Source organism: Mandrillus leucophaeus, unplaced genomic scaffold (genome assembly GCF_000951045.1).
Source record: "Mandrillus leucophaeus isolate KB7577 unplaced genomic scaffold, Mleu.le_1.0 Scaffold185, whole genome shotgun sequence".
NCBI classification, from domain to species: Eukaryota; Metazoa; Chordata; class Mammalia; order Primates; family Cercopithecidae; genus Mandrillus; species Mandrillus leucophaeus.
Window position 1 is genome coordinate 973,737 of NW_012101865.1, and position 23,989 is coordinate 997,725.

General features: G+C 50.4%; 2 protein-coding genes across 2 annotated transcripts in view; both read right to left on the reverse strand.

Annotated features, from left to right (window-relative positions):
- Positions 1-2,037, reverse strand: part of IL22RA1 (interleukin 22 receptor, alpha 1) — a 28,028-nt gene extending 25,991 nt beyond the window's left edge. The window contains exon 1 of the mRNA XM_011977863.1: positions 1,793-2,037. Coding sequence (XP_011833253.1) covers positions 1,793-1,835 — 43 coding nt within the window. The 5' untranslated portion in view covers positions 1,836-2,037. The remainder of the gene's footprint in view (positions 1-1,792) is intronic.
- A 13,829-nt stretch (positions 2,038-15,866) lies between these two features.
- Positions 15,867-23,989, reverse strand: part of IFNLR1 (interferon, lambda receptor 1) — a 29,299-nt gene continuing 21,176 nt past the window's right edge. Inside the window, exons 4-7 of the mRNA XM_011977910.1 lie at positions 20,288-20,430; positions 18,230-18,389; positions 17,808-17,938; positions 15,867-16,643 (exon numbers count right to left, since the gene is read on the reverse strand). Of these exons, the coding sequence (XP_011833300.1) occupies positions 15,867-16,643; positions 17,808-17,938; positions 18,230-18,389; positions 20,288-20,430 (1,211 nt within the window). The remainder of the gene's footprint in view (positions 16,644-17,807; positions 17,939-18,229; positions 18,390-20,287; positions 20,431-23,989) is intronic.

Genomic DNA, 23,989 nt, shown 5'->3' on the forward strand with positions numbered 1-23,989 from the left:
TGGATGTGAAGCTGGGTGGAATTGGGGTCAGTTCTGGAGGAAGGGGTCCTGGATTCAGGGCTGAGTCTAAAGTTGAGGAAAGGAGTCCAGTCAAGGTCAGACCTGAACAGTGACTTCTGGTCGGGTGGTGGGTCAGGGCAGGAGGGTGAGGGTGGGATTTGAGAGGCCAGGCTCCATCAGGGCTTGGGGTAGAGTCTGCGGTGGGAATGGTTGCTGCTTGAGGTCAGTGTGCTGGGTGGGAAATAGAGGGCCCATCTGGGTTGCAAGGAGGCTGGTGGCTGAGGTGGGGGCATGATGCCAAGGCACGGACCCTGGGCTACGTGGAGGTTGGCACCACTTTTCAGGAGGGAACTGCAGTTAGCTTCCTGAAGAGGGGTAAGTGAACCTCGGCCCACCCCTCTCTTTTAGGGGTGTCAGGGACTAACAAGATCTCTCCCTCTTCTCCCGCCCTCCTTGCTCCTTTTCCTCCTCAAATCCATCATCTATTCCTCAGCCTGTGTTGCGTCGGCACTTTCCGGGTGAAAGTCTATATTGTGAAATCTGGGGAGACATGTGTTGTGTGGAGCCTGGCAGCCTGGCAGATTTATAAAAGGCAATTTGTTTTTTCACATTCATGTGGAAAAACAATGTTCTGTCAACCAGCTGGGAAGCTAAGGAAAAATACACAAACAAGAAACAATTCCACATGCTCTGGAGTCAGCCTGAGATTGGGGGAGTGAGGGCCCGGGGTGTGCAGTGCGAGGGAACTGATCCTTGACAGTCTCCTAAGGGCTGTTTCCTTTGGGTCCTCCATCTCAAAGGGCTGGGAGCCTCTAGGATTTCCAACCAGTATGGCTGGGGGTCTAAAGGAACGTGTCTTGGGGGCTTACATCTCCCTGGAACGCCCAGCCTGATGCTGGGAAGCAGACTGGAGCGGCACCACAGAGCTGGAAGCCCTGGGGACACAGGCAGCCGGGGTGGGACAGCGGCAGAGGGGGTGGGAAGCTCTGCCCCTTCGTGGGCCTCGTCCTGCACTTGAGCAAAGAGGGCCTGGCTGAGGACATGCCTGCTCACCATCCTCAATCAGGACCATGCTTTGACTTCCTAAGGAAGTTATCTGAATTTCATGCAATGCATCAGGAGAGCAGAGACAGAGTCTAGGGTCTCATGTGATGTTCTGCATAATGAGCTCCCCCCTGACTTTATCGGCTTTGAACACTATGCCCTTAAGCCCTGTTTCCAAGTGGGTCCTGTGTCTTAAGACCTATTAATGTAGCGGACCTGCCCACTCTAGGAGAAAATGCTCTTTCAGATCTATGATAACAAAAGGGACCAAAGAGGCCTTGCAAGAGGCATGGAGGGAGGCAACGGCAGAACTCAAGCTTTGTTTCCCCTGTCCTTCCTCCACCTCCCCTGTCAGGCCAGTGCCAGGTGAGAGGCAGAGGAAGGGATGGCACAACCCATGCCAGCACTATTTGAGGGACCGAAGGATGTCTGCCTCCTCCAAGACAATTATCCATTCACTGAGGTGCAGCGATCCAGCACCCCCAGTTCAGACAGCTGGCTATATTCCCTGAGACCTGAGGGTCCTTTGGGTCCCTGGAAGAACCCAGGGTCTGAGGCACCCTCTCCTGCCCCCAGCAACCTAAGCTGGACATTTGCTTCTCCATGGACATCCGGCACCCTGCTCAGCCCTAGCAGGGGAGAAACTGAAACTGGCTATGCTGGAGCTGGGGAGGGTGCTGGGGAGATGACTTCGATCATTGGCCCCTAGGATGGGGGAGATCTGACCGCAGGGTGGATGGGCACTCACCGGCCAGGGATCCCACAGCCAGGATGGTCAGCAGCGTCCTCATCGGGGCCGGCACAGAGCCCTCCGCTGGCCTCTACTCTGCCGTGCACAGAGGGAGGGCTGGGAGTCTTGGCGCCCTGGCAGCTGGCTCCACCCGGGCATGGGGCGGGGAGAAGGGGTGGGTGGGACCCGAGCCGGTGAGGAGCAGGGGTACAAAGGTGCCCTGGCCCCGTGTGCTCTGGAATTCCAGGTTCTGGGAGGGATCTAAGGGAGTTCCCTTCCGACTTGCAGAAAACAGCCACAGTAACAGGCTGGCTTGTTTATCTGGTCTGGTGGCTGATTCATCCCAAGTGGTTTATCGAGGAGCTGAGGGGCAGAAAAGGCAAGAATAATCCACGATATGCAGCCTTATCAAAAAGCAATTTGGCGCTGTGGATCAAAAGCCTACACCACACGCCTATCTTTTGCTTTAATAATTCTATTCCTAGGGGATTTACCCTGATGAAAATAACTGGACAAGAGAGGGGGGGAAAAAAAAAAAGTCCCAGAATGTTTCTGGCAGCAAAGGAAAAGCTGTGACTCCTTTGCTTTTCTGACAGGAGGAGATGGAGAACACTTGATGCTTCTCCTTGATCCTCCATATCAAGACAGGTCCCGACTCTTGTGGTGGGCTTGGGAACAGCTCTGCCCTAGAGAGGCCGCTGGGGGCGAGGAAGCCCAGCCACTCTTACCTTGAGCCTTTGGGTCTAAGATCTGCAAAGGGTTAGAAAAAAAATGGAACTCAAACTTCAGTGATTCTTTCTGCTGTGCTAGCGATGGGGCCGAACTTCATGAATGGGTCTTTGGTTCGGAACAATGAAGATTCGGGCTGCTCTCCCATCATTCTGCCACGTGGGGCAGGATCTGAACACGAGCTTCGTGTGAATGAAGGGACAGGTGTTTAGGAAATGGTTTTCTCCTTCTTGCAGGGCCCCGGAGAAGGTTGAAGGGCCCTGGGGCCTGGACTCTGGTCAGGGTGGACACGATCGGAGGGTCCTGCCCCTGGGGAAAGTTCGCCTGGCTCCAGGCACACAACGGCAAGCGAAATTTTAGCAGGGATCCTGCCAAGGGGTTGGATGTGATGGGCTGTGATACTCCGGGGTCCGTGTTTAAGTTTTTCTTTCCTGAATTGTAATTGTTTGTTATCAGCTCCGATGGCTAAAGTTTGTTTGACAAAACAGCCAAATATAAGCTGTGTTTTGGAGGAATTAAGGTAGGGCCCATGCCAGTCATTTCCTGAAATTGCAGGAAACTACATTTTCCAGACTCCTTTATCAACCGCTTTCTGGTAAGTTTAGCCCCTGGGGGAAGACTGGGGAGGCAGAGATCAGAGCATTTCTCCTCCTTGTTTTCTGCTTTGAGTGGCTTCTCCAGCAATGGCCATATCTCCTCTGCAGCTCCTGCTACCTCTGGACTGTCCATCAGCCACGCAGTCCCCTGTGTCTTTCTTGCTCCTGTCTGGAGGCCAGCTCCTGGCTCTGGCAACACCTTCTCCCCTCATCTTTCCCTTCAGTGGGTAGGATGGCACGACTTCCTGCTGTGGGGAAATCTCTGAACTGTCTGTCCTCATTAGTGTCCCAGCTCCTCCATCCTCTGGGTGACGAGCTCCTTTACATTAAAGTCCCTTGGTCTGAAAGACTGGAGAGGTTTCTGTGCTACTGAATGAACCATGATGGATGGAGGGTTTTTGATGACTTTGATGACAAGGTGGTGTGGGGAGGTTACAGCCAGAGAAACAGGTTACGAGGGACCCTGAGGGAGAAGAGCAGGCTTTGGACCCAGTGACTGACTGGGAGGACAAGCGGCAGCCCTGACAGGTCTGTGAAACATGAAAGAGTTCCTTGGGGCCGGAAGCACTGGAGGAAGGAACTTAATGGAGGAAATGGGCATCCTGTGGTTTCGAGGGTCTGTGGTTATGTAGGAATTAACGGGAATTACATAGGAATTAACCTGGATTGCTTAGGAACATGGGAACACCCAGACTTCATTTCTAACAGTTTAAGAAAAAAATAGGCGGGGCTTGGTGGCTCAGGCCTGTAATCCCAGCACTTTGGGAGCCCAAGGTGGGTGGATCACCTGAGATTAGGAGTTCGAGACCAGCCTGGGCAACATGGTGAAACCCTGTCTCTACTAAAAATACAAAAATTAGCCGGGCATGGTGGCGGGCACCTGTAATCCCAGCTGCTCGGGAGGCTGAGGCAGGAGAATCGCTTGAGCCCAGGAGGCGGAGATTGCAGTGAGCCGAGATTGTACTATTGCACTCCAGCCTGGGCAACAGAGCGAGACTCCATCTCAAAAAAAAAAAAAAAAAAAAAAGGAGACAAAAATGAAAACAACTTTCGTGTCTGACAACAGAAATTTGATTAAAAGAATAAAGGCATGTCCACCCCAAGCAAGACAAATGCAGCTTCCAAAATAATGCTGGAGAAAAATGTTTCTTGACCTGGTAAAGATTCATCATATTTTTTCAAGTGAAAATAGGCATAACATAAACTATATACAGTACCACCCTGGCTAAAACGCACACCTGCGCACGCAGAGCAAACTGTGTGTCTTCATGGATATAGGTGAAAACACTAGAGGCGTTATCTCTGGGTAGTAGTGGAATTGTAGGTGATTTTTCTTTTCTTCCCTTCGCTTATCTGCATTTCCTAAAGTTGATATAGGAAATACACTAATTTATATTAAGGGAAAGCAAGGTTACTAAACATAACAAATAGGCATTAAAGACAAGCCTTTGTCTGGGCTCTACCCTCCTCCTGGAATGCCACTTCCACTCCCTGAGTCAACTCCCTTTTCCTCGAATCTCACCAAGACAGTTCTCTTCTTCTGCAGTATGGCCCTTCTTGATAACTCCAGCCCATAACATCTCACTTTGAAAGTCCTTCCAGAGGCCAGACACCATGGCTCATGCCTATAATCCTGGCACTTTGGGAGGCCAAGGAGGGAGTATCGCTTGAGTCCAGGAGTTTAAAGCCAGCCTGGGCAACATAGTGAGGTGTGGGGAGCAGCCTGAACTGTCTCTATAAATAATAAAAAATTAGCCAGGTGTGGTGGCACATGCCTGTAGTCCCAGCTACTTGGGAGCCTGAGGCAGGAGAATTGCTTGAGCCCAGGAGGTCAAGGCTGCGGTGAGCCATGACTGCACCACAGCACTCAGCCTAGGCAGAGTGACACCTTGTCTCAAAAAAGAAACGAATGAAAAAACAAAGTCCTTCCAGAACGTGTGGTCTGGCCCGCATTTTGGCATTTTCTGCTATGATACTTCAGCTGTGTTACATGTTCAGGAATGGAAAGGAGGCCAGAGGCCGTGGCTCATGCCTGTAATTCCAACACTTTGAGAGGCTGAGACGGGCTGATCACTTGAGGCCAAGAGTTCGAGACTTCGAGACCAGCCTGGTCAACATGGTGAAACCTTGTCTCTACTAAAAATACAAAAATTAGTCAGGCATGATGGTGCATGCCTGTAGTCCCATCTTCTTGGGAGACTGAGGCAGGAGAATTGCATGAACCCGGGAGGCGGAGGTTGCAGTAAGCCAAGACCGCACCATTGCATTCCAGCCTGGGGGACAGAATGAGTGAGGCTCCGTCTCAAAAACAAACAGGCCGGGCTTGGTGGCTCATGCCTGTAATCCTAGCACTTTGGGAGGCAGAGGTGGGCGTATTGCCTGAGGTCAGGAGTTCGAGACCAGCCTGGGCAAAATGGCAAAACCCTGTCTCTACTAAAAACACACACACACAGACACACACACACACACACACACACACACACACAAAGCTGGGTGTGGTGGCAAGTGCCTATAATCTCAGTTACTCGGGAGGCTGAGGCAGGAGAATTGCTTGAACCTGGAAGGCAGAGGTTGCAGTGAGCCGAGATTGAGCCACTGCACTCCAGCCTGGGTGACAGAGCAAGACTCTGCCTTTAAACAAACAAACAGACAGAAGAATGAACAGGAGAGATCGGGTTGGAATGGAGGTAAGATATGAGCACTGTCTTCAAATATCTGAGGGGCTACTGCATGGAGAAGGCTCTAGACCCTTTTGTGTAACTATCTCTGAAAGGAAAACTAGGGTGGTTGGAGGAGACATATGAGGGAGGCCATTTTTTCAGTTTAAGGAAATCGCTCTCGCTATGATGGTGTGGCTGCCTTGAGAGGTAGAAAGGTCTTGGCTACTGGACGTGTTCACAACGAAGCTGCCTCCAGTGGTAAAGGCTCCCCAGATAACATTGTTCTCTGGGCTCTACAATTGGACAGTGCTTGTCAAGCATTTTGATTGCAAAGAGCTCCCTGGTATTCCTCTGTACCCTCCACGTGGCTGAATGTAGAGCAGGTATCCAACATCGACTTACAGCGTTGGCCTTCAGAGCAGCAGGTTCACCTTGCTGATTCTCAGACCTCCAGGGAAAGCACTTGTTTTCTGTCTGACAAATTTCTCCAGTGCACCCATGCACGGTCTTGTCTCCGAGAATCCCTTTCCACCTCCACTTTCCTGTCTCACTCCAATTCATTCTTCAGACCTATTCTCCAATTCACCTCCACCAGGAAGCTTTCCCTGTGTGAGCTGCCCCCTTGGGTGGGTTGGGAACACCAGCTCTCTGTTCCCATCTCCTAGCATGTATTGCGTCGTGCTTTCCCATTCCCCACGGTACTGACTACAGGGACAATGCCTGGAGCTCGCTCTCCTGAGTGTCTCAGTGTCTAGTAGGAGCTGGCACAGAGCGGGTACTCTGTAAGATTTGCCGAATGAATGAGTGTGCCGGAGAAAGCTGGCCAGGGTTTTAAGACTGTAGGGAACATCCCCAAGCTATAGAAAAACCACATTTTACAATGAAATACTCAGGAATGTGACCTGCTTCTGTCCCTTCTCTCAACACCCAAGAATTCTAGAAGCAGCAACATCAAAAGGCAGTGGGCTGTTTCCTGGAAGTCTTCGGGGAGTGTGGAGTGCTGTCTCCGTGGCTGACTCTGCAGGGGCAGGTCCTAGAGGGGTTCCTGATCATTCCTGAAGAGCAGGAGCAAGGAATGAAGCCTGAGAGCCCATCTGATTCCAATGTCTGGGCTGTGTCAATCAGGGACCCTGACTACATGGCCCAGGTCCAGAGCCTGGGTCTGGTCCCAACCTTGCACCTGACTTCAGGTGACTATGAATAGCTCTTGTCCCCTCTTGAGGCCTCAGTTTCCCTGTCTGAGAAAAAGAGGCTTGGTCTAGAACGCTCCTAAGGGCCTCTGCAGCTTGCATGGCCTCTGCTTCGATGTCACTTTGGGGTTGGAAACCTCCCCTGACCTTCCAGAATTCCCTTCATGACTAATGTCGTTCACACAAACATAAAGTCATTGTAGAATTTCCTGACTCTACTTATAATTTCAGCTCTCTCGGGAGTTTGAAGTTCCAGAAGCTTATTACATTTATAAGGCATGTACAAGGCCATACTTCATAAAAACATTAAGAATATCATGCGTCTTCAGCCAGGATGGGGGAGCACTTTCATAGGCCCCCATGGCAGCCAAGGGAAGTGAATGGAACATGGGCTTTGAGTAGATAGACCTGGTCTGAATTCTAGCTCTGCCACTTCCCTGCTGTGTGAGGGTCCCTTAGCCTCTTGCCCTCAGCTTCCTCATCTAGAAATGGAAGTAAGTCTCTACTCCTCAGTGCTGCTGGGTTGCTGTCTCTGGACAGTTTCTGAGAAGGAGGTCTCATGCAGCAAGCATCCTCTGTTACAAAATGAGGAACCCAAGGACCAGCTCGGTCCCTTAAAAACCTTTGCAGGCCAGGCACAGTGGCTCATGCCTGTAATCCCAGCACTTTGGGAGGCAGAGGTGGGAGGATTACAAGGTCAAGAGATGGAGACCATCCTGGCCAACATGGTGAAAACCTGTCTCTACTAATAATGCAAAAATTAGCTGGGCGTGGTGTCACACACCTGTAGTCCCAGCTACTTGGGAGACCGAGGCAGGAGAATCACTTGAACCCGGGAGACGGAGGTTGCAGTGAGCCAAGACTACATGCCACTGTACTCCAGCCTGGTGACAGAGGGAGACTGTGCCAAAAAAAAAAAAAAAAAAAGAGAAAGAAAAAAAGAAAAAAAAATTTTGCAAAAACCTAGACTGCTGGTGTGCAGGTGTGGGGATGGAGGGAGGTGGGCATGAGGGCAATGATAACATTCCCTTAGAAGTTTGAGGCTGGGTGTGGTGGCTCACGCCTGTAATCCCAGCACTTTGGGAAGCCAAGGTGGGCGGATCACCTGAGGTCAGGAGTTCGAGACCAGTCTGGCCAACATGGCAAAAACCCATCGTAGTAAAAATACAAAAATTAGCTGGGCGTGGTGGCAGGCACCTGTAATCCCAGCTACTCAGGCAGCTGAAGCAGGAGAATCATTTGAACCAGGAGGCAGAGGTTGCAGAGAGCCAAGATTGCACCACTGCACTCCAGCCTGGATGACAGCAAGACTCCATCTCGGGGAATAAAAAGAAGTTTGAGTTGGCTGTCATTTCTGAGGCCCAATTCCAGGGCTGGAGAAAGTAACGGCATTGCATCCTGCAGGTTGCCCCTTAGAAGAAGGGGCCTAGAGCTCAGAGATGGGTGTGTGGAGGCTCCAGGCTCCTACTGGACTCTGGCCTCCCAGATGGTCCGCTGAGCACCTGGAGAAACAGACTCAGAGTGGGGCGGGATATGTCTCACCCTGGAGTCACCACTCTTCTAGAGAGGGCCCTCCCGCCACATGCTGATGGTTTTGTCCACCAGGGCAGGGCACTCCTCGAGACCTTCTCCTCTGCATCCACTTAAAGAAGCAGTTAGGGGGAAATAAAAAGACTCAGCCTATATAAAGCCATCACACCTCCGTGTCACGTAGCGTCACACGCCAAGGGTGGGGCTCCCGGGGCTGGAACCGGTTCTGGTGTCAATCAGTATCTCTTGAGGAACTGACTCGTGGAGCTGACTCACGCATTATATCATTTAGATATAACTTCTAGTCTGTTTTTCTAGAAAAAAAAAAAACAAAACCCCAACCCTCATTACTTCAGCCCCGCTTTAGGCACACAGGAATGAGCTCAGGGAAGATGCCGCAGGCAGCCGTTGATCAAACCCTAAATAACATGGGAAACAATTAATTACAGAATAATGAATTCCAGCCCAAGTGTTAAGGTCCTGTTCTGTCTCCCACGTACACCCTCCAACATCACTATGCTCGCTGAGCAGCACCAGTGCCCTCTCACAGCAGATGCTGGGTGAGGGAGGACGGACACCCACGGGCAACAGGAATTTGGGATCAGGATGGTATCATCGCATGCGAGAGCTCCTGAAACCTTATACGTAAGTCAGCCACAGCCGTCCACTTACTGACTCCAATTCATATGCCAATTCACTCTCTTATTCTTATTCTTTCATTCACCTACTCAATCCCAAGCTTCCACTCTGTGCCAGGTGCTGGTGCCAAGAGGAAAAGTAACCCCTTTCCTAAAGGAAGTTTTCAGGACGTCTATTACCCCAGCCCTCCCCACTCCAGGCTCCCTGAGCCCGGTTCAGGTAAGACCGCGCCCTGACATACCACTAATGTCCAGGAGGTGGCAGCAGACAGGCCTGGAGAAGCTCAAGGGTGGCGACCGTGCTGGGTGCAGGGGAGAGAGGAGGAGGAGGAGGAGGAGGAGGCGGAGAAGGAGGCGGAGGCGGAGGCGCAGGCGGAGGGGGAGGAGGAGGGCGGGTCACCTGGAGAGGACGTCCTTTCCTGTTTCCTGGAAAGAACCAGATACCCGAAGTTGGCCAAAGCGGGCGTGGTGGCGGGTGCCTGTGATCCCAGCTACTTGGGAGGCTGAGGCAGGAGAATCGTTTGAACCCGGGAGGTGGATTCACTGTCTCCTTGTCTTTGTGAATTAGCAAGGACATTTGGTTACACGTAATAGAAAGCCCTGGCTTAAATACTGGGGCAGGAGAGGAAATATAATTTCAAAACCTCAAGTGTTCATAGTAGGGACAGATCCCCCTGTAACAAAAGACAGATTAACAAGAGGAAAACAAGTCTGTAATATGTGCGGCACACATCACGAGGGAGAAACCTCAAACAAAGGTGATGGTGCAGTGGCTTGTGACTCTGGCTTAGAGAGCATCTTCAGTAAAGAACAATAAATGTCATCCTGACAAAACAGCGTAGGGAATAACGCTCAAAATCCCAAGGAAATTGAACACTCGAACAAAGGATTCTTAGCAAAGTAATTTTACTTCTGCGCAGAGGGGTGCCTCCTTGGCCAGTCACCACGAGAGCACACCTGAACAAAGGGCACGAGAGCATTTATTTCTGACGCAAGTCCTGTACTCTTTCCCCATTGGTCGGGGTCGGGTTGTACAATCTAAACGAATCCCGGTTGGCTAAACATTTGAACTTTTTTACATAAGGTGGGCACGTAAAAGAAAGTGGAGAGGAAGGGGAAGGGGTGCCTGTAATGAGCTAGAAAGTTAGTCTTCTTTCCAAATAAGGAAAGGAATGTGAGCTGGTACTGACAACGCCTGGTGCTGTGGTGTGCCTGGGCATCGAACAAAGGCAAAAAAGAAAAAAAGGAGAAAAAGGAAAGTGGAGTGGGGGTACTATGAATTAAATAATAAAAGATGGATCAGATTATTTGAAGAGAAACCTCAACATATCCCACAAGGGGAACCGGGGGAAAAAAAAAAACACAATACATTTTAGAGAAGTGGCAAGACAAACGAAAGTAGGTTTAGGCTCCTGGAACCTCTGAGAAGGTAAGTGAATGGGAGTAAACTGATGGCATAAGGTTTGTAAAAGTTGTCTCCAGTAAAGAATTTTATAACCTGGCTTTAGGTGGAAAGAGGGGAGCTCTTCCACTGTTTGCTGCTTCTTAACTGCCTTAGCTAAAAAATATTCAAAAATATCGTGTCAAAGAGGCATATTTGGGGGTAACATATTCTGGTTTCTTTCATGGACTTGTACATAGAATGCAGGGGGCCAGGCGTGGTGGCGCATGTTTGTAATCCCAGCACTTTGGGAGGGGAGTGACCAGCCTGGCCAACATGGCGAAACCCCGTCTCTACTAAAAATACAAAAACTAGCTGGGCACAGTGGCTCACTCCTGTAATCCTAGCACTTTCAGAGGCCGAGGTAGGCAGGTCACTTGAGACCAGGAGTTCAGGACCAGCCTGGGCAACATGGCAAAACCCTGTCTCTACTAAAAAAAAAAATACATATATACATATACATACACCAACATGGCAAAACTCCGTCTCTACTAAAAATACAAAAATTAGCTGGGCATGGTGGTGAGCGCCTGTAATCCCAGCTACTTGGGAGGCTGAGGCAGGAGAATTGCTTGAACCTGGGAGGAGGAGGTTGCAGTGAGCCGACAGAGTGAGACTCCATCTCAAACAAAACAAAACAAAAAACAACAACAAAAAAAACACAAAACAAAACAAAACACCCAAAATTAGCAGAACGTGGTGGCGCACACCGGTAATCCCAGCTTCTTGGGTGGCTGAGGCACAAGAATCACTTGAACCTGGTGGGTGGAGGTTGCAGTGAGCTGAGATGCTGAGATCATGTACTCTAACCTGGGTAACAGAGAGAGACCCTGTCTCGAAAAAAAGATTTTTAAAGGTGGGATGAAGCCGAGGCTGGGGGTGCAGCTGCACCTGGGGAAGGGACCAGAAGCAGGGGTTACTGTTTCTTGTCTTGGCAGCCCACGTGGCAGTGGCTGCTTTCTTGTCTTGTCTGCAGACTGTTCCTTAGACTGGGAAATGCAGCCGTGGCAGGTTGGAAGGTACCTGCTCCAGGCCCAGCCAGCCAGGGAGACTACTGAATTCCAGGGAGACGGACTTGTAGGATCAGCTAGGCTTGGGTCTAGCACATACCCTGGCACCAATAAGTGGTGACAACTGTGGGCACAGTGCTAGACAGTCACCAGGTGGTCTTATGAGAGTCGCTGGAAACTGGGAGACCCTCGCTAATGGAGAGCCGCTGGAATGAGTTTGGGAGTGCAAGGTTAGTCACACAGGTGCTGTTCCATATCCTTTCATGGACCATAGTTGCAGTTGGGTGAGCCGTCAGCTCCAGCCTCACGGCAACAAGGGATACTGGCTGGGGACCCTGCCCTCAGCCCCATGGCACTCCCCTTTCTTGTGCACTCAGCTTGGTGGATTCCAAATGCAAGTACCTGCAACTCTGCCTCAGGGAACGGCCTCCACACTGGACTGATGGGAGGGAGTAGCTAGATTCCCTGGCTCCTGCCCCTGGCAGGAGGACCAAATCTGAAGTGCATCCTACATTGACTTCCAGAGCTTTCCAGGGGCATTGAGGTTCAGCTGCCCACAGCAGGGACCTGTTGATGACACACTTTGCCTGGCCGCCCTTCTCCCCCACCACCCCATCTTGCCTCCACACTCCCCTCCTGGCGTTACCTGGATCACTGCACTGCTTTCTACCTTTCTACCTTTCTACCTTTTCTCTGGGTTTGCTTCTGGGGACCCAACTCAAGACCTTGTAGTGTTTTTTTTTTTTTTTTTTTTTTTTTTTGAGATGGAGTCTCGCTCTGTCACCCAGGCTGGAGTGCAGTGGCATGATCTCGGCTCACTGCAAGCTCCGCCTCCCGGGTTCACGCCATTCTCCTGCCTCAGCCTCCTGAGTAGCTGGGACTACAGGCGCCCACCACCACGCCCGGCTAATTGTTTGCATTTTTAGTAGAGATGGGGTTTCACTGTGTTAACCAGGACAGTCATGATCTCCTGACCTTGTGATCCGCCTGCCTCGGCCTCCCAAAGTGCTGGCATTACAGGTATGAGCCACCCTGCTTGGCCGGCCCTTGTAGTCTTAACAGCTAGGTTTCCCAGAGGAGAGGTGAGGAGCCTTTGAAAAGTAAGAGAATAGGCCAGGCACAGTCACTCACACCAGTAATCCCAACCAACACTTTGGGAGGCCAAGGAGGGAAGGATTGCTTGAGCCCAGGAGTTTGAGACCAGCCTGGGCAACACAGGGAGATTCCATCTCTACAAAAACAAAAAAATCAATCAGGCCTGGTGGTGCATGCATACGTGACAGAGTGAGATCCTGTCTCACAAAAGGATAAGAGCATACACTTTTCCATTCAATTGTACGTTTTTTCTTTAAAAATAGAGCTCTTTATTTAAACAGTTTAGGGTATACCAACAAGCAGTTGGATATCATTTAAATATGACATAAACATAGCAAAAATAGAAATAAATACCAATACGTAAGAACAACATATACTGTTAGTACTCTAAAGTGATACATGTTGCTTCACCTAAGGCACGAACACTTTTCACGGGATGTGCTTCCAGTGCAGGCCCAGCCCACACCACACAGTTCCCACCTGCTGTGCATGTGAAAGGGCTTTGTAAACAGTTAAGTGCTGACCACACAAGGCAAATTATCATACTGATTATCATGCACTTTCCTAAGCTTCTCCTGGCTTTTTGTCAATGACTTAATGACGATAAAGGAGATGGAGTTTAGAGTTACTGGAAAACTCAAGCTATGTCAGAAATTAAACTCTGGAAAAAATTCTTTAAAAAAAAATAGTAAGGTTTGGCTGGGCGCGGTGGCTCATGCCTGTAATCCCAGCACTTTGGGAGGCCAAAGCAGGCGGTTCACCTGAGGTCAGGAGTTTGAGACCAGCCTGGCCAGCATGATGAAATCCCGTCTCTACTAAAAATACAAAAAAAATTAGCCAGGTGTGGTGGTGGGCACCTGTAATCCCAGCTACTTGGGAGGCTGAGGCAGGAGAATCACTTGAACCCGGGAGGCGGAGGATGCAGTGAGCTGAGATCGCACCACTGCACTCCAGCCGAGGCAACAAGAACAAAACTCCAACTCAAAAAAACAAAACAAAAATAGTAAGGTTTAAGAATAGAAACGGAGTGGTTATTTCATACAAGCCTACGATGATGCTGATGATAGCTTTTACTTTTTTGAAATTACCTCCACGAAGCAGCTCGGCTGGTTCCAGAGAGAATATTGGTCCAGGTCTGGGAATTTCCCTGGGAGCTGGCCCCGAGCCACAGCCCTCCCCAGCTCTGTGGTTTGTTTGTTCTTCCTCTTCTGAGCTCAATCTTGTGGACAAGCCTCACTGCAGGGAAAATCCCTGGGGAGACACAGGTGTGTGTTGTATGTGTGTGTGTATACGTGTGTGTGTGTGCCCCAGCAGTGGTGAAGGCCTCCTGACCCTTAGAAATCCTGGCTGTGACCTTCGTCTTTTACTGACATGGACAAGGGGTCAGAGGTTGGCCCGGCTGTGCAGAGATCGAAGCTCTAACCCTTGGGGATGTGCACAATAAGTCTTCAGAGCAGCACTGCTGGGTGACCTGGGGCAAGTGCTTTTGCCACCATGGACATCAGCTCCTTTGCAACAAAAAGAGTGGTTTGCTAACTTTTTCTTGAGTAGTGGAAGCCCTCTAAACAAAACCTTACGTGGAGAGCCACAGTATGTAAATCAGGACACAGTGAGGCTGCTCTGGTGAAAATGGGAGGCTCCCATAGCCCCATGGCACTCCCTGCAATGCGATCCAAGGCCTTTGGGGGACATGGTTTGAGAAGCCCTGGATGAGATGCCCTAAGAAGTTTTTCCAGTTCTGCCATTTAATGCTGTACCCTTGTGGTGGCTTTAAAACAACACAGCTCTCTGGGTTCAATGGCTTTGAAGAGCCCTTCTTCACAAATCCAGAAACGTTAGTCCTGGCAGGTTGAATGGCCACAGAGCCAAGGTTGTTCAGATCCTCCACCACAAAACACTTTGGTCCTCCGGGTGAAAACTCAGCTGTGCTCATCTATATTCTGCTGGGTGTAGGTTAGCTGAGGATACATGAGCACCCCCAGGTAAGGATAGTCACCTGAATCTAGAAGGCACTGGTTTCTTATAACCAGAAGGGAGAATGGGACTTCTCTGGAACACAGTAGTCAACCAAGGGCCTAACGTGCTGTCCAAACAGGGATTACGGGCCCAGAAGTCCGATTCCTGTCACGTTACTGTCCTACTCCAACAAACTGGGTCCCTAGAAGATGGAGCACTTGGTTCCTCCCCTGGGAAGCAGGGTTCCCATTGCTGGGTGAAGGCTGAGAGACCAGGGTCCCCTTGGGTGGGACTCTGGTTTCTGAGAGCTCACTCACCTGACTGGGAGGCAGTGAGGGTAGAAGGAAGGAGGTAGACTGGGGATGAGACAAGCTGAATGGTAAGTGTTCTCAGTCACTCTGGGTTTAGGGGCCACAGGTGGAAGATGCCCAGGGGTCTCCTGGAGCCTGGATAGACGGAGAATTCTACCAGCCACCATGTAGAGAGCATCAAGAACACAGTGGGCTCCGTGCTACACACGTCTGAGATCCCCTAGAACCCTCACCACACCCAGGCAAAGCTGCAGATGAGGAAGTGAGGCAGAGAAGGAAGGTGTCTTCCCCAAGATCACAAAACCAGTGACCAGCAGAGGTGGGATTTGAACCCTGGTCTGTCTGACACTAAAACCGTACAGTGCCATGACTCCAAAGACCAGGATTTGAGGACAGCCACCCTTCCCTTCCCATCCAAAACCCTCAGCCAACTGGAGTTTTATCTGGGCCTCACCTAGAGGACCCATGAATCAGGAGGCTGAGCCCTGGGATGGGGGAGCTCAGTGGCTGCTGGGAAAGGCATGAGGTATAGCAGGTGTGCCTCCAGTGGTCTCAAGTTCCAGAGGGCCCCTTGGTGGTGTCCACCCTTGATGTCCGCAGTGACCTGAGCTCACCTGTTTTATGTTGTCCAGGGATAATGTTTCCCCCTGGCCTGTCACCCCAGGGACAATGGGGGTGATGACACCCCACAAACCTACGACCTCAGCCACCCTGTGTCCACTCCTCTTGTAGCTCAGCCTAAAGCGGGTGGGTCACAGGAGGGAGGGGCATCTTATTGCTCAGCCCAACGGGCAAACAGCCGCTAGGCGGGGTTCCCGGAAGTGCAATGCCCCTCCGCCACCTAGAAAAGGTACGGAGGCTTTCGAGTTTCTTGGGAAGCCCAGTAGTCCTCGCAAAGGCAGCAGCCTCAGATTCGGTGGGAAGCCGTGGGACAGCTCACCTGGCCATGTAATACCCCCGTGTCCGGCCCCTCTCCTCGGTCCTCTGGGTGCTCTCAGCCCCCCAGCTGCCCGCATCGCTGTCCTCAGTTTCTGATTCCCTCGCCTCCTCTTCCTCCTCTTCCTCCTCGAGGCTGCTTTCCCAGCTGAAGGTCAGTGTCCGAAGAGAAACTGGGGGCCCCCCAGGGACCAGATTTGACTCTGGTGGTGAGGTGCCCCAGGTGGCCCAGGAGGAGAGGTCATCTTTTGGGAGCTCTTCCAGGAAACCCGAGTCCGTGGAGAATTCAGGTGGTGGGAGAGGTTCTTGGTGCCCGTCCCCACCCGGCCCTTGGCCTGGCCCCTTCTCAGCCAAATAGCCAGAGGATCTAGCCCTGTCCCAGGAGGAGTCCACAGTGCTGGCCCAGCTTCTGTCTGAAGAATCCCAAGCAGAGGAGCCTTCGCTCGGGAGCAGAGGAGCCTTGGGCCTCCCTGAGTCCTCCCCACCAACCTCCGAGTGCCCTGGAACCTGGTGCTCTTGCCCCAGGAAAGAAGGTGGCTCAATGTAGGGCTGGAAGCTGACGCCATCTTCTGTGTCCTCCTCCTCCTCCTCCTCCTCGTCCTTGTCCTCTGCAAGGTCCTTCCTCCACCCTGCCTGTTGGGTGGCTGGGGCCCTGACTCTAGGCGTCGGCCTGACCCCTCTGGTCAGTTCCTTTTGGGGACAGAGGAGTAAGTCGTTCAGGGACTCTGGTCTGCTGGGCTGAAAGGTTGCCACAGGGTATGCGTGTCCAGAAAAGTCCTGATTTGGGTAGGGGAGAGAAGAGCAGAAAATTTAGGCTTTCCTGAAGCACAATTGTCTTCATCTGAATTCCCCTAGAAACAGACCTGAGACAAGGCTTCAAGTGTAAGCAGTTTCTTTGGGAGGTGATCCCAGGACACACCAGATGGGACTGGGGGAGCAGCCAGGAAGTGGGGTGTTATCAAGCAACTGACCACTAAGGCTACTGGCACTTAATCTTGCTGGGAACTCAGGGAGCCACTGGGGCACACGCACCTCGGAGCGATCCCAGGAGGGGGATGCTCCTGGGCTCTTTACCCACAGTCATGGTTGAGGAATGGAATTGCTGGTGGCTCTGACACTTGCAGGCTGCCACATGCAGGGGCAGTGTGGGCTCCAGAGGCCAGAGAAAGCCCACTGGGTGCAGGCACTGGGAGTTGCCAGTCCAGCTGGTGTGCTCTTAACAGGAAGGCTGAGGGCACGGGGCAGCGCACAGACACGTCTACCCGAGGTTGTCACTCTGACAGTTAGTGAGATTCTCCTACAGATCCTGGAGCCAGGAAATTTGGAAATGCTCCCTTTGCCACCCTGCCATGATGCAGGGACACTCAGAACCCATCCTCAAAGCCCCCATGCCCATCAGAGCATTGCCTATGCCCAAGCTGCCCCTGCCAGCCCTCATCTGAACAGGGCCAACCCATATCACCTCCTGGGCTTCCCCTGCCCAAGCTGTCCCCTAGATTCTAAGGGAGAGACCCAGCAGACCAGGGAAGAAACTCCAAGGTCAGCCAGGGCACAGCTCATCCTGGGTTAAAGTGTGAACTAAAAATTGGGACTCTTTTAAGATATCCCCTTTGGTGGCTCCTCTCCTCCTCCCCTTCTGGGTATCTCTCCTGAGGTCCAAGGCCGGGGGCTCTGCTCCCAGCAGCTGACACATCCTTAGCAGAGGTGAAGTTATTTATCTCAGAGGAACTTAAGGCACTCCTCTCTCCCGGGCCTATTTGCCATTTTATTCAGGGCTAAGTGAATGCATTACTAATGGTGGAAATTCAGACACAAAGATAGATGTTTTGGTCCAGGAGTCTGGACCATCTTGATATTCTATCTGAACAACTCGTAGCTCCAGCCCCACTCCCTTACTCTCAACCCCTCCCCACCTGCCGCACACCCCCAGATTTGCTATACCAGGGCCCGTGGCATCTTTGCCCGCTGAAACCAGGGGTTCCCCATGAGGCTCTTCCAGATCACACCCCCTGCGGCAATTACTAACAGCAGTATCAGAAGTGATGGCAGCACCAGGAAAGCCCAGCTGGCTTCTAAGGAAGGAAAAATAACAATGAGAGAAACAACAATGGCTCTTGCCTACAACTGCACCTGTGCTGAGTGCTTCACATACATTACCCTATTTAATCCTCACAAGAATAAACCTATCCTGCAGACTGTGCAAACCAAGGTTTGGGGCATTATGTAAGCTGCCCAAAGACACACAATGAGTGTGGTTTTAATCCCGGCGAGTCTATCTCCAGGCCCATGCTCTTAACCACTGTGTCACAAAGCTCCCCAGGCCCAGAGGGAAAGTTCCCCCTTCTGCACCACTTGGTACCCACCTGGAACCTCCAGCAAGAAGCACGTGGGCTTAGAGAACTCGCTGTATTTCGGGACACTGAAGGTGTAGATAGTTCTGGCACTGAGGCAGTGGCGTTCGCTGGCAGCTGGCTGGAGGGTGATCCGGACTGGCTGGCCATGGGGAGTGACAGGAAATAGGGTCTGTTTGGAAAAGAAGCAGAGAGTGGCAGAGCTGCTGTGGGGACTGGTTTCACACAACCAGGACAGAGTGGGGTTGGCAGACATGGTAGGGTGTGGTTTTTTTTTTTTTTTTTTCTGTAGGGGATAGGGTCTGGCTCTGTCACCCAGGCCAAAGTGCAGTGGTGTGATCACAGCTCACTGCGGCCTCAAACTCCTGGGCTCAAGCAATCCTCCTACCACAGCTCTCCAAGTAGCTAGGGACTGCAGATTCACAACCACCATACCTGGGTAATTTTTTAAAATTATTTTTTGTACAGACAAAGTCTTGCTGTTGCCCAGGCTAGTCTCGAACTCCCAGCCTCAAGTGATCCTCCCTCCTTGCCTGAACCTTCTATTTTTTTCCTGCATTAAAGTGTAAGCATTGAGGAAGCACTTCCCAACACCACCTGAGTTCTTTTCATCTGAGTCTCTGGGTAGGGATAGCCACGGTTCAAAAGCAGCCTGCCACTTGGGGGCACCCTGGTGTGCACCCCCATTAAGGTCCCTACTTTGAGGAGCAGATTCTTCAGGCTTTCCATCTTGGGGTCTCCCAGTCTATCAGCAGTGGAGGAAACCTCTGCAGATGTCTGTCTGGTATGGAAGGCACAGGCCACGTGTGACTACTGAGTATGTGAAATGCATCTGGTCCACACTGACAGATGTTCCAAGTACAAAACACACATCAGATTTTAAAGAAGTAGAGAAAAAGAATATAAAAGATCTCAATCACTTTTATCAGAATTGCTCACTGAAATGATACCATTCAATTGGATGAAGTAAAATCTGTTATTAAAATTCAATGTACCTGTCTCTTTTTACCTAACATGGAACTCTTAAAACTGCACATGTGGCTTGCATTATATTTCTTTCTATTGGGCAGTGCTGGTCTGGAATATTTGTGAGGTTCTTCAAGGCAGAAACCACACTGGATTCAGATCTATAATCCCTGGAACCCGGAGTATGCAAAAGATCGGGAGTGTAAATGTTGCTGTAGTGGAAGCAAGAGCAATCAAGAACAGGGGTCCAGGGACCAAGTCTGGCTGGCCACTTGTTTATGTAAAAAGTTTTATTTTTTGTTTTTTTGAGACAAAGTCTCACTCTGTTGCCCAGACTGAAGTGCAGTGGCGCGATCATGGCTCACTGTAGCCTCGCTTCCTTAGCTCAAGCGATCCTCCTGCCTCAGCATCCTGAGTAGCTGGGACCACAAGTATGCGTCACCATACCCAGCTTTTTTTTTTTTTTTTTTGTAGAGACAGTGTTTCACCATGTTCCCCAGGCTGGTCTTGAACTCCTAGGCTAAGGTAATCCTCCCACCTGGGCCTCCCAAAGTACTGAGATTACAGGCCTAAGCCACCACACCTAGCCTGTAAACAGTCTTACTGGAACCCAGCGATGCCCATTCATTTACATACAGGCTGTAGCTCCTTTTGTGCTGCAACTGCAGTGTTGAGGAGTCCTAAGCGAACATAAGGCCCACGAAGCCAAACATATCCACTATCTGGCTTTCTTCAGGAAAGTCTGCCAGCCCTTGCCATAAATAAATGCAGCTGTACACACATGCATACACAGAAAACAAATCTGAAATTGGATATACACCAGAGTGATGTGTGGTCATCTCCGGGTACTTTTGGTTTGCTTCTTAGAGCTTATCTGTATTTTTCAGTTTTTCTGTACTGAATCTGTTGACTTGGCAAGCAGGCCTCTTGTAGGTCATCATACTTTGACCAGATTTTATTAGGGCTGACTGCCAGAAGTCAGGGGTGTTCAGGGAAGGCTTCCTGGAGGAGGTGTGCAGGAGCAGGCTGGGAGGGTGAGAAGAACCTGAGTAAGAAGGGGTGGAGGAGCGGGCCTAACCTGGGGGCAGGAAAGGAGTTTCCTACCTTGTTTCCGGCCCCGTCCTTCCAGAATGCCACCTCATACTTCAGATCCAGTGGAGGCATGCAGGGGGGCAGCTGGTATGTGGCATTGGCACTTAGGATCTCCTCCGTCTGGGTGAGCACCAGGACAGGTGGGGCCGGCTCCACTGCAGAAACAGAGCAGGACCTGTCAGTAATCCCGAGGGGCCGCACTGCCTCCATCCCACAAGACCAGAGAGCTCTCTTGGAAATGGAAAAGCAACTAGCATGTTTCAAACACTTCTTGCGCACCCAGAACCTTATAATCTGTTATTTCAGCCTTGCAGTGACCCTGGGAGGGAGATACCACTATTCTCATTTCATAGAGGGGAAAACAGGATTAGAGATGAGAGGTGACCCAGGCAAGCTCACTGCTGACCTGCCTTCTCTCATGCCATCCCGTCCGCCTGGGTGCCCTCCACATGTCACTGGCCTGGCAGATTCTGCCCATCTGGATTCATTTCCTATCGCTGCCATAACAAATTACCACACACACATTGGCTTAAAAATGATACAAACTTATTATCTCACAGTTATCTAGGTCAGAAGTCCAGGTGGGCTCAGCTGGTTCCTCCGCTCTGGGTCTCACATCTGGAACCACTGGGGTGAAGACACTTCCAAGGCCCCTTGGGTTGTCAGCAAAACTTAGTTCTTTGTGGCTGTAGGGCTGTGGTCCCTGTTTCCTGGCCGGTTGTTAGTGGGAGCCTCTTGCTCTGGAAGGCACCCACATTTTTCATCACGTTACCACTCCATCGTCAAACCAGAAACAGCACCGTGGAATCCTGTTTATGCTTCAGATCTCTCTGACTTCCCCTTCTGCCACTTCTCTTCTGCCTCCAGCCGGAGAAAGTTTTAAAGGCTCATGGGATTAGATTGGGCCCATCTGGATTATCCAGGATAACCTCCCTATTTGAAGATCTATGTCTCAGTCCATTCTGTGTTGTTATTTCAGAATATCACAGGCTGGGTAATTTATAATGAACAGAAATGTATTTGGCTCATGTTTCTGGAGACTTGGAAGTCAAAGAGCATGGCACTGGCATCTGGCAAGGGCCTTTGTGCTGTGTTATCCCATGGTGGAAGGTGGAAAGGCAAGAGAGGGTGAGAGTAAGCCAGCAAGAGAGGGCAGAACTCACTTTTCTTTTTTTTCTCTTTTCTTCTTCTTCTTCTTCTTTTTTTTTTTTTTTTTTTTTTTTTTTTTTTTGAGACAGAGTCTTGCTCTGTCATCCAGACTGCTGGAGTACAATGGGGTGATCTCAGCTCATTGCAACCTCCGCCTCCTGGATTCATGCGATCCTCCTGCTTCAGCCTCCTGAGCAGCTGGGATTACAGGCGCCTGCCACCACTCCTGGATACGTTTTTGTATTTTTTAGTAGAGACAGAGTTTCACCGTGTTGGCCAGGCTGGTCTCAAACAACTGACTTCAAGTGACCCACCAGCCTTGGCCCCCCAAAATGCTGAGTGGCATAAGCCACTGCCCCTGGCCAGAACTCACTTTTTAACAATCCATCTTGATAAACACACTCCCGAAAGACTGACATTAATCTATTCATGGGGACAGAGTTATTAAGGACTAAATCACCTTTTAACAGGGCCACTTCTTAATGCAATCACAATGATGATTAAATGTCAACAGGAGTTTTAGAGGGGACATTCAAACCATAGCAGTCTATAACCTTAATTAAGATTCCTACTGCTGGCCGGGCGCGGTGGCTGACGCCTGTAATCCCAGCACTTTGGGAGGCTGAGGTGGATGGATCACAAAGTCAGGAGATTGAGACCATCCTGGCTAACATGGTGAAAGCCCATCTCTACTAAAAATACAAAACAATTAGCCGGGTGTGGTGGCGGGCACCTGTAGTCCCAGCTACTCGGGAGGCTGAGCCAGGAGAATGGTGTGAACCCAGGAGGCAGAGTTTGCAGTGAGCCGAGATCTGGCTACTGCACTCCAGCCTGGGCGACAGAGCAAGACTGCATCTCAAAAAAAAAAGAAAAAAAAAAAGGATTCTTACTGCCGTGCAATACTGACATCTAACATATTTTCAGCTTCTGGGGATTAGGGCAGAGCACCTTTAGAGGATCATTCTGCCTACCATGGTCTTCCCTCTGTCCCCCACCCAAAATCCACATCTGTTTCTTTTTTTTTTTTTTTTGAGATGTAGTTTCACTCTTGTTGCCCAGGCTGGAGTGCAATGGCATGAACTCAGCTCACAGCAACCTCTGCCTCCCAGGTTCAAGCAATTCTCCTGCCTCAGCCTCCCGAGTAGCTGGGATTATAGGCATGTGACACCACGCCTGGCTAATTTTGTATTTTTAGTAGCGATGGGGTTTCTCCATATTGGTCAGGCTGGTTTTGAACTTCCAACCTCAGCTGATCTGCCCGCCTCGGCCTCCCAAAGTGCTGGGATTACAGGCGTGAGCCACCATACCTGGCCCACATCTCTTTCAAATGCAAAATCCATTCACTCCATCCCAATGTCCCCCAATGTCTCATCTCATTACAGCATCAACTCAAATTCCCAAATCAACAGTATCTAAATCAGAGTCAAATAGACTCTGGGCATAGTCCAGTCAGTACAACTCCTGGGACACAGTTTCTCTTCATCTGTGGGCCAGAAAAACTAAAGTTATCTGTTCCCAACATAAAACGTGGGACAGGCACAGGATAACAGTTGCAGACAATCTGGTTAAGTATGGTGGAATGGAAGGGACAATGGGGTCATGGTCCAACACAGTATGAAAATCCAGCCAAGAAAACTCCATTAGGTTTCAAGGCTTGGGAAGAATTCTCTTTCGCTCTTAGCACTGCCCTTTGAGCTTCTGGTTTCACCATCTGGGTCATCCTTCCTTTTCACTAAAGGTAGCAGGTGTTTGCAGCTAAGTAGTTTTACCAGTCTGCATCTCACCAGTAGAAACTGGAGAGTCCAACAGCCTTCTTTGATTTCATATGCTCTGTGTTCCATTTAGCCCAAGATAACAGTGTTTCTGTGGATGTAAAGTTCTCAGGAACTTTATGGATCTCCTATGGATGTCACAGGGGAATCCACTGCATTATTAGATAAAAGCCAGGTGCATAAATCTTTTTTTCAGATAAGCCCTTCTCTACTTTTGGCTCCAGCTGAGATGGCTGAGGGACAATGCTCTTCAGCTTCCTAGAAGTCCCCTGGTTTGATTGAAGGGGACTGTGAGTTATAATCTTAATTTCCTCAAAAAGCCTTTTGAGTGACTCAGTACTTTGATCTTTTATCTTCCTGAAGTTTGGTACAATAATGTACTTGTCTGTTTCTCTATGTCACACTTTTCGGAGCAATCTCTTTCTTTTTTTTTTTTCTTTTTTTTGAGATGGAGTCTTGCTCTGTCACCCAGGCTGGAGTACAGTGGCCTGATCTTGGCTCACTGCAACCTCCACCTCTTGGGCTCAAGTGATCCTCCCACCTCAGCCTCCTGAGTAGCTGGGATTACAGGTGCCCACCACCACACCCAGCTAATTTTTGTATTTTTAGTAGAGATGGGGTTTCCCCACATTGGCTAGGCTGGTCTCAAACTCCTGACCTCAGGTGATCTGCTCACCTCGGACTGATTATAGGCATGAGCCACTGCGCCCAGCCACAATCTCTTAATTTTATTGTTTTTTGCATAGGTTGAGAACTTCCCAAATCATCAAGTCCTGGTTCCTTTCTGTTTAAG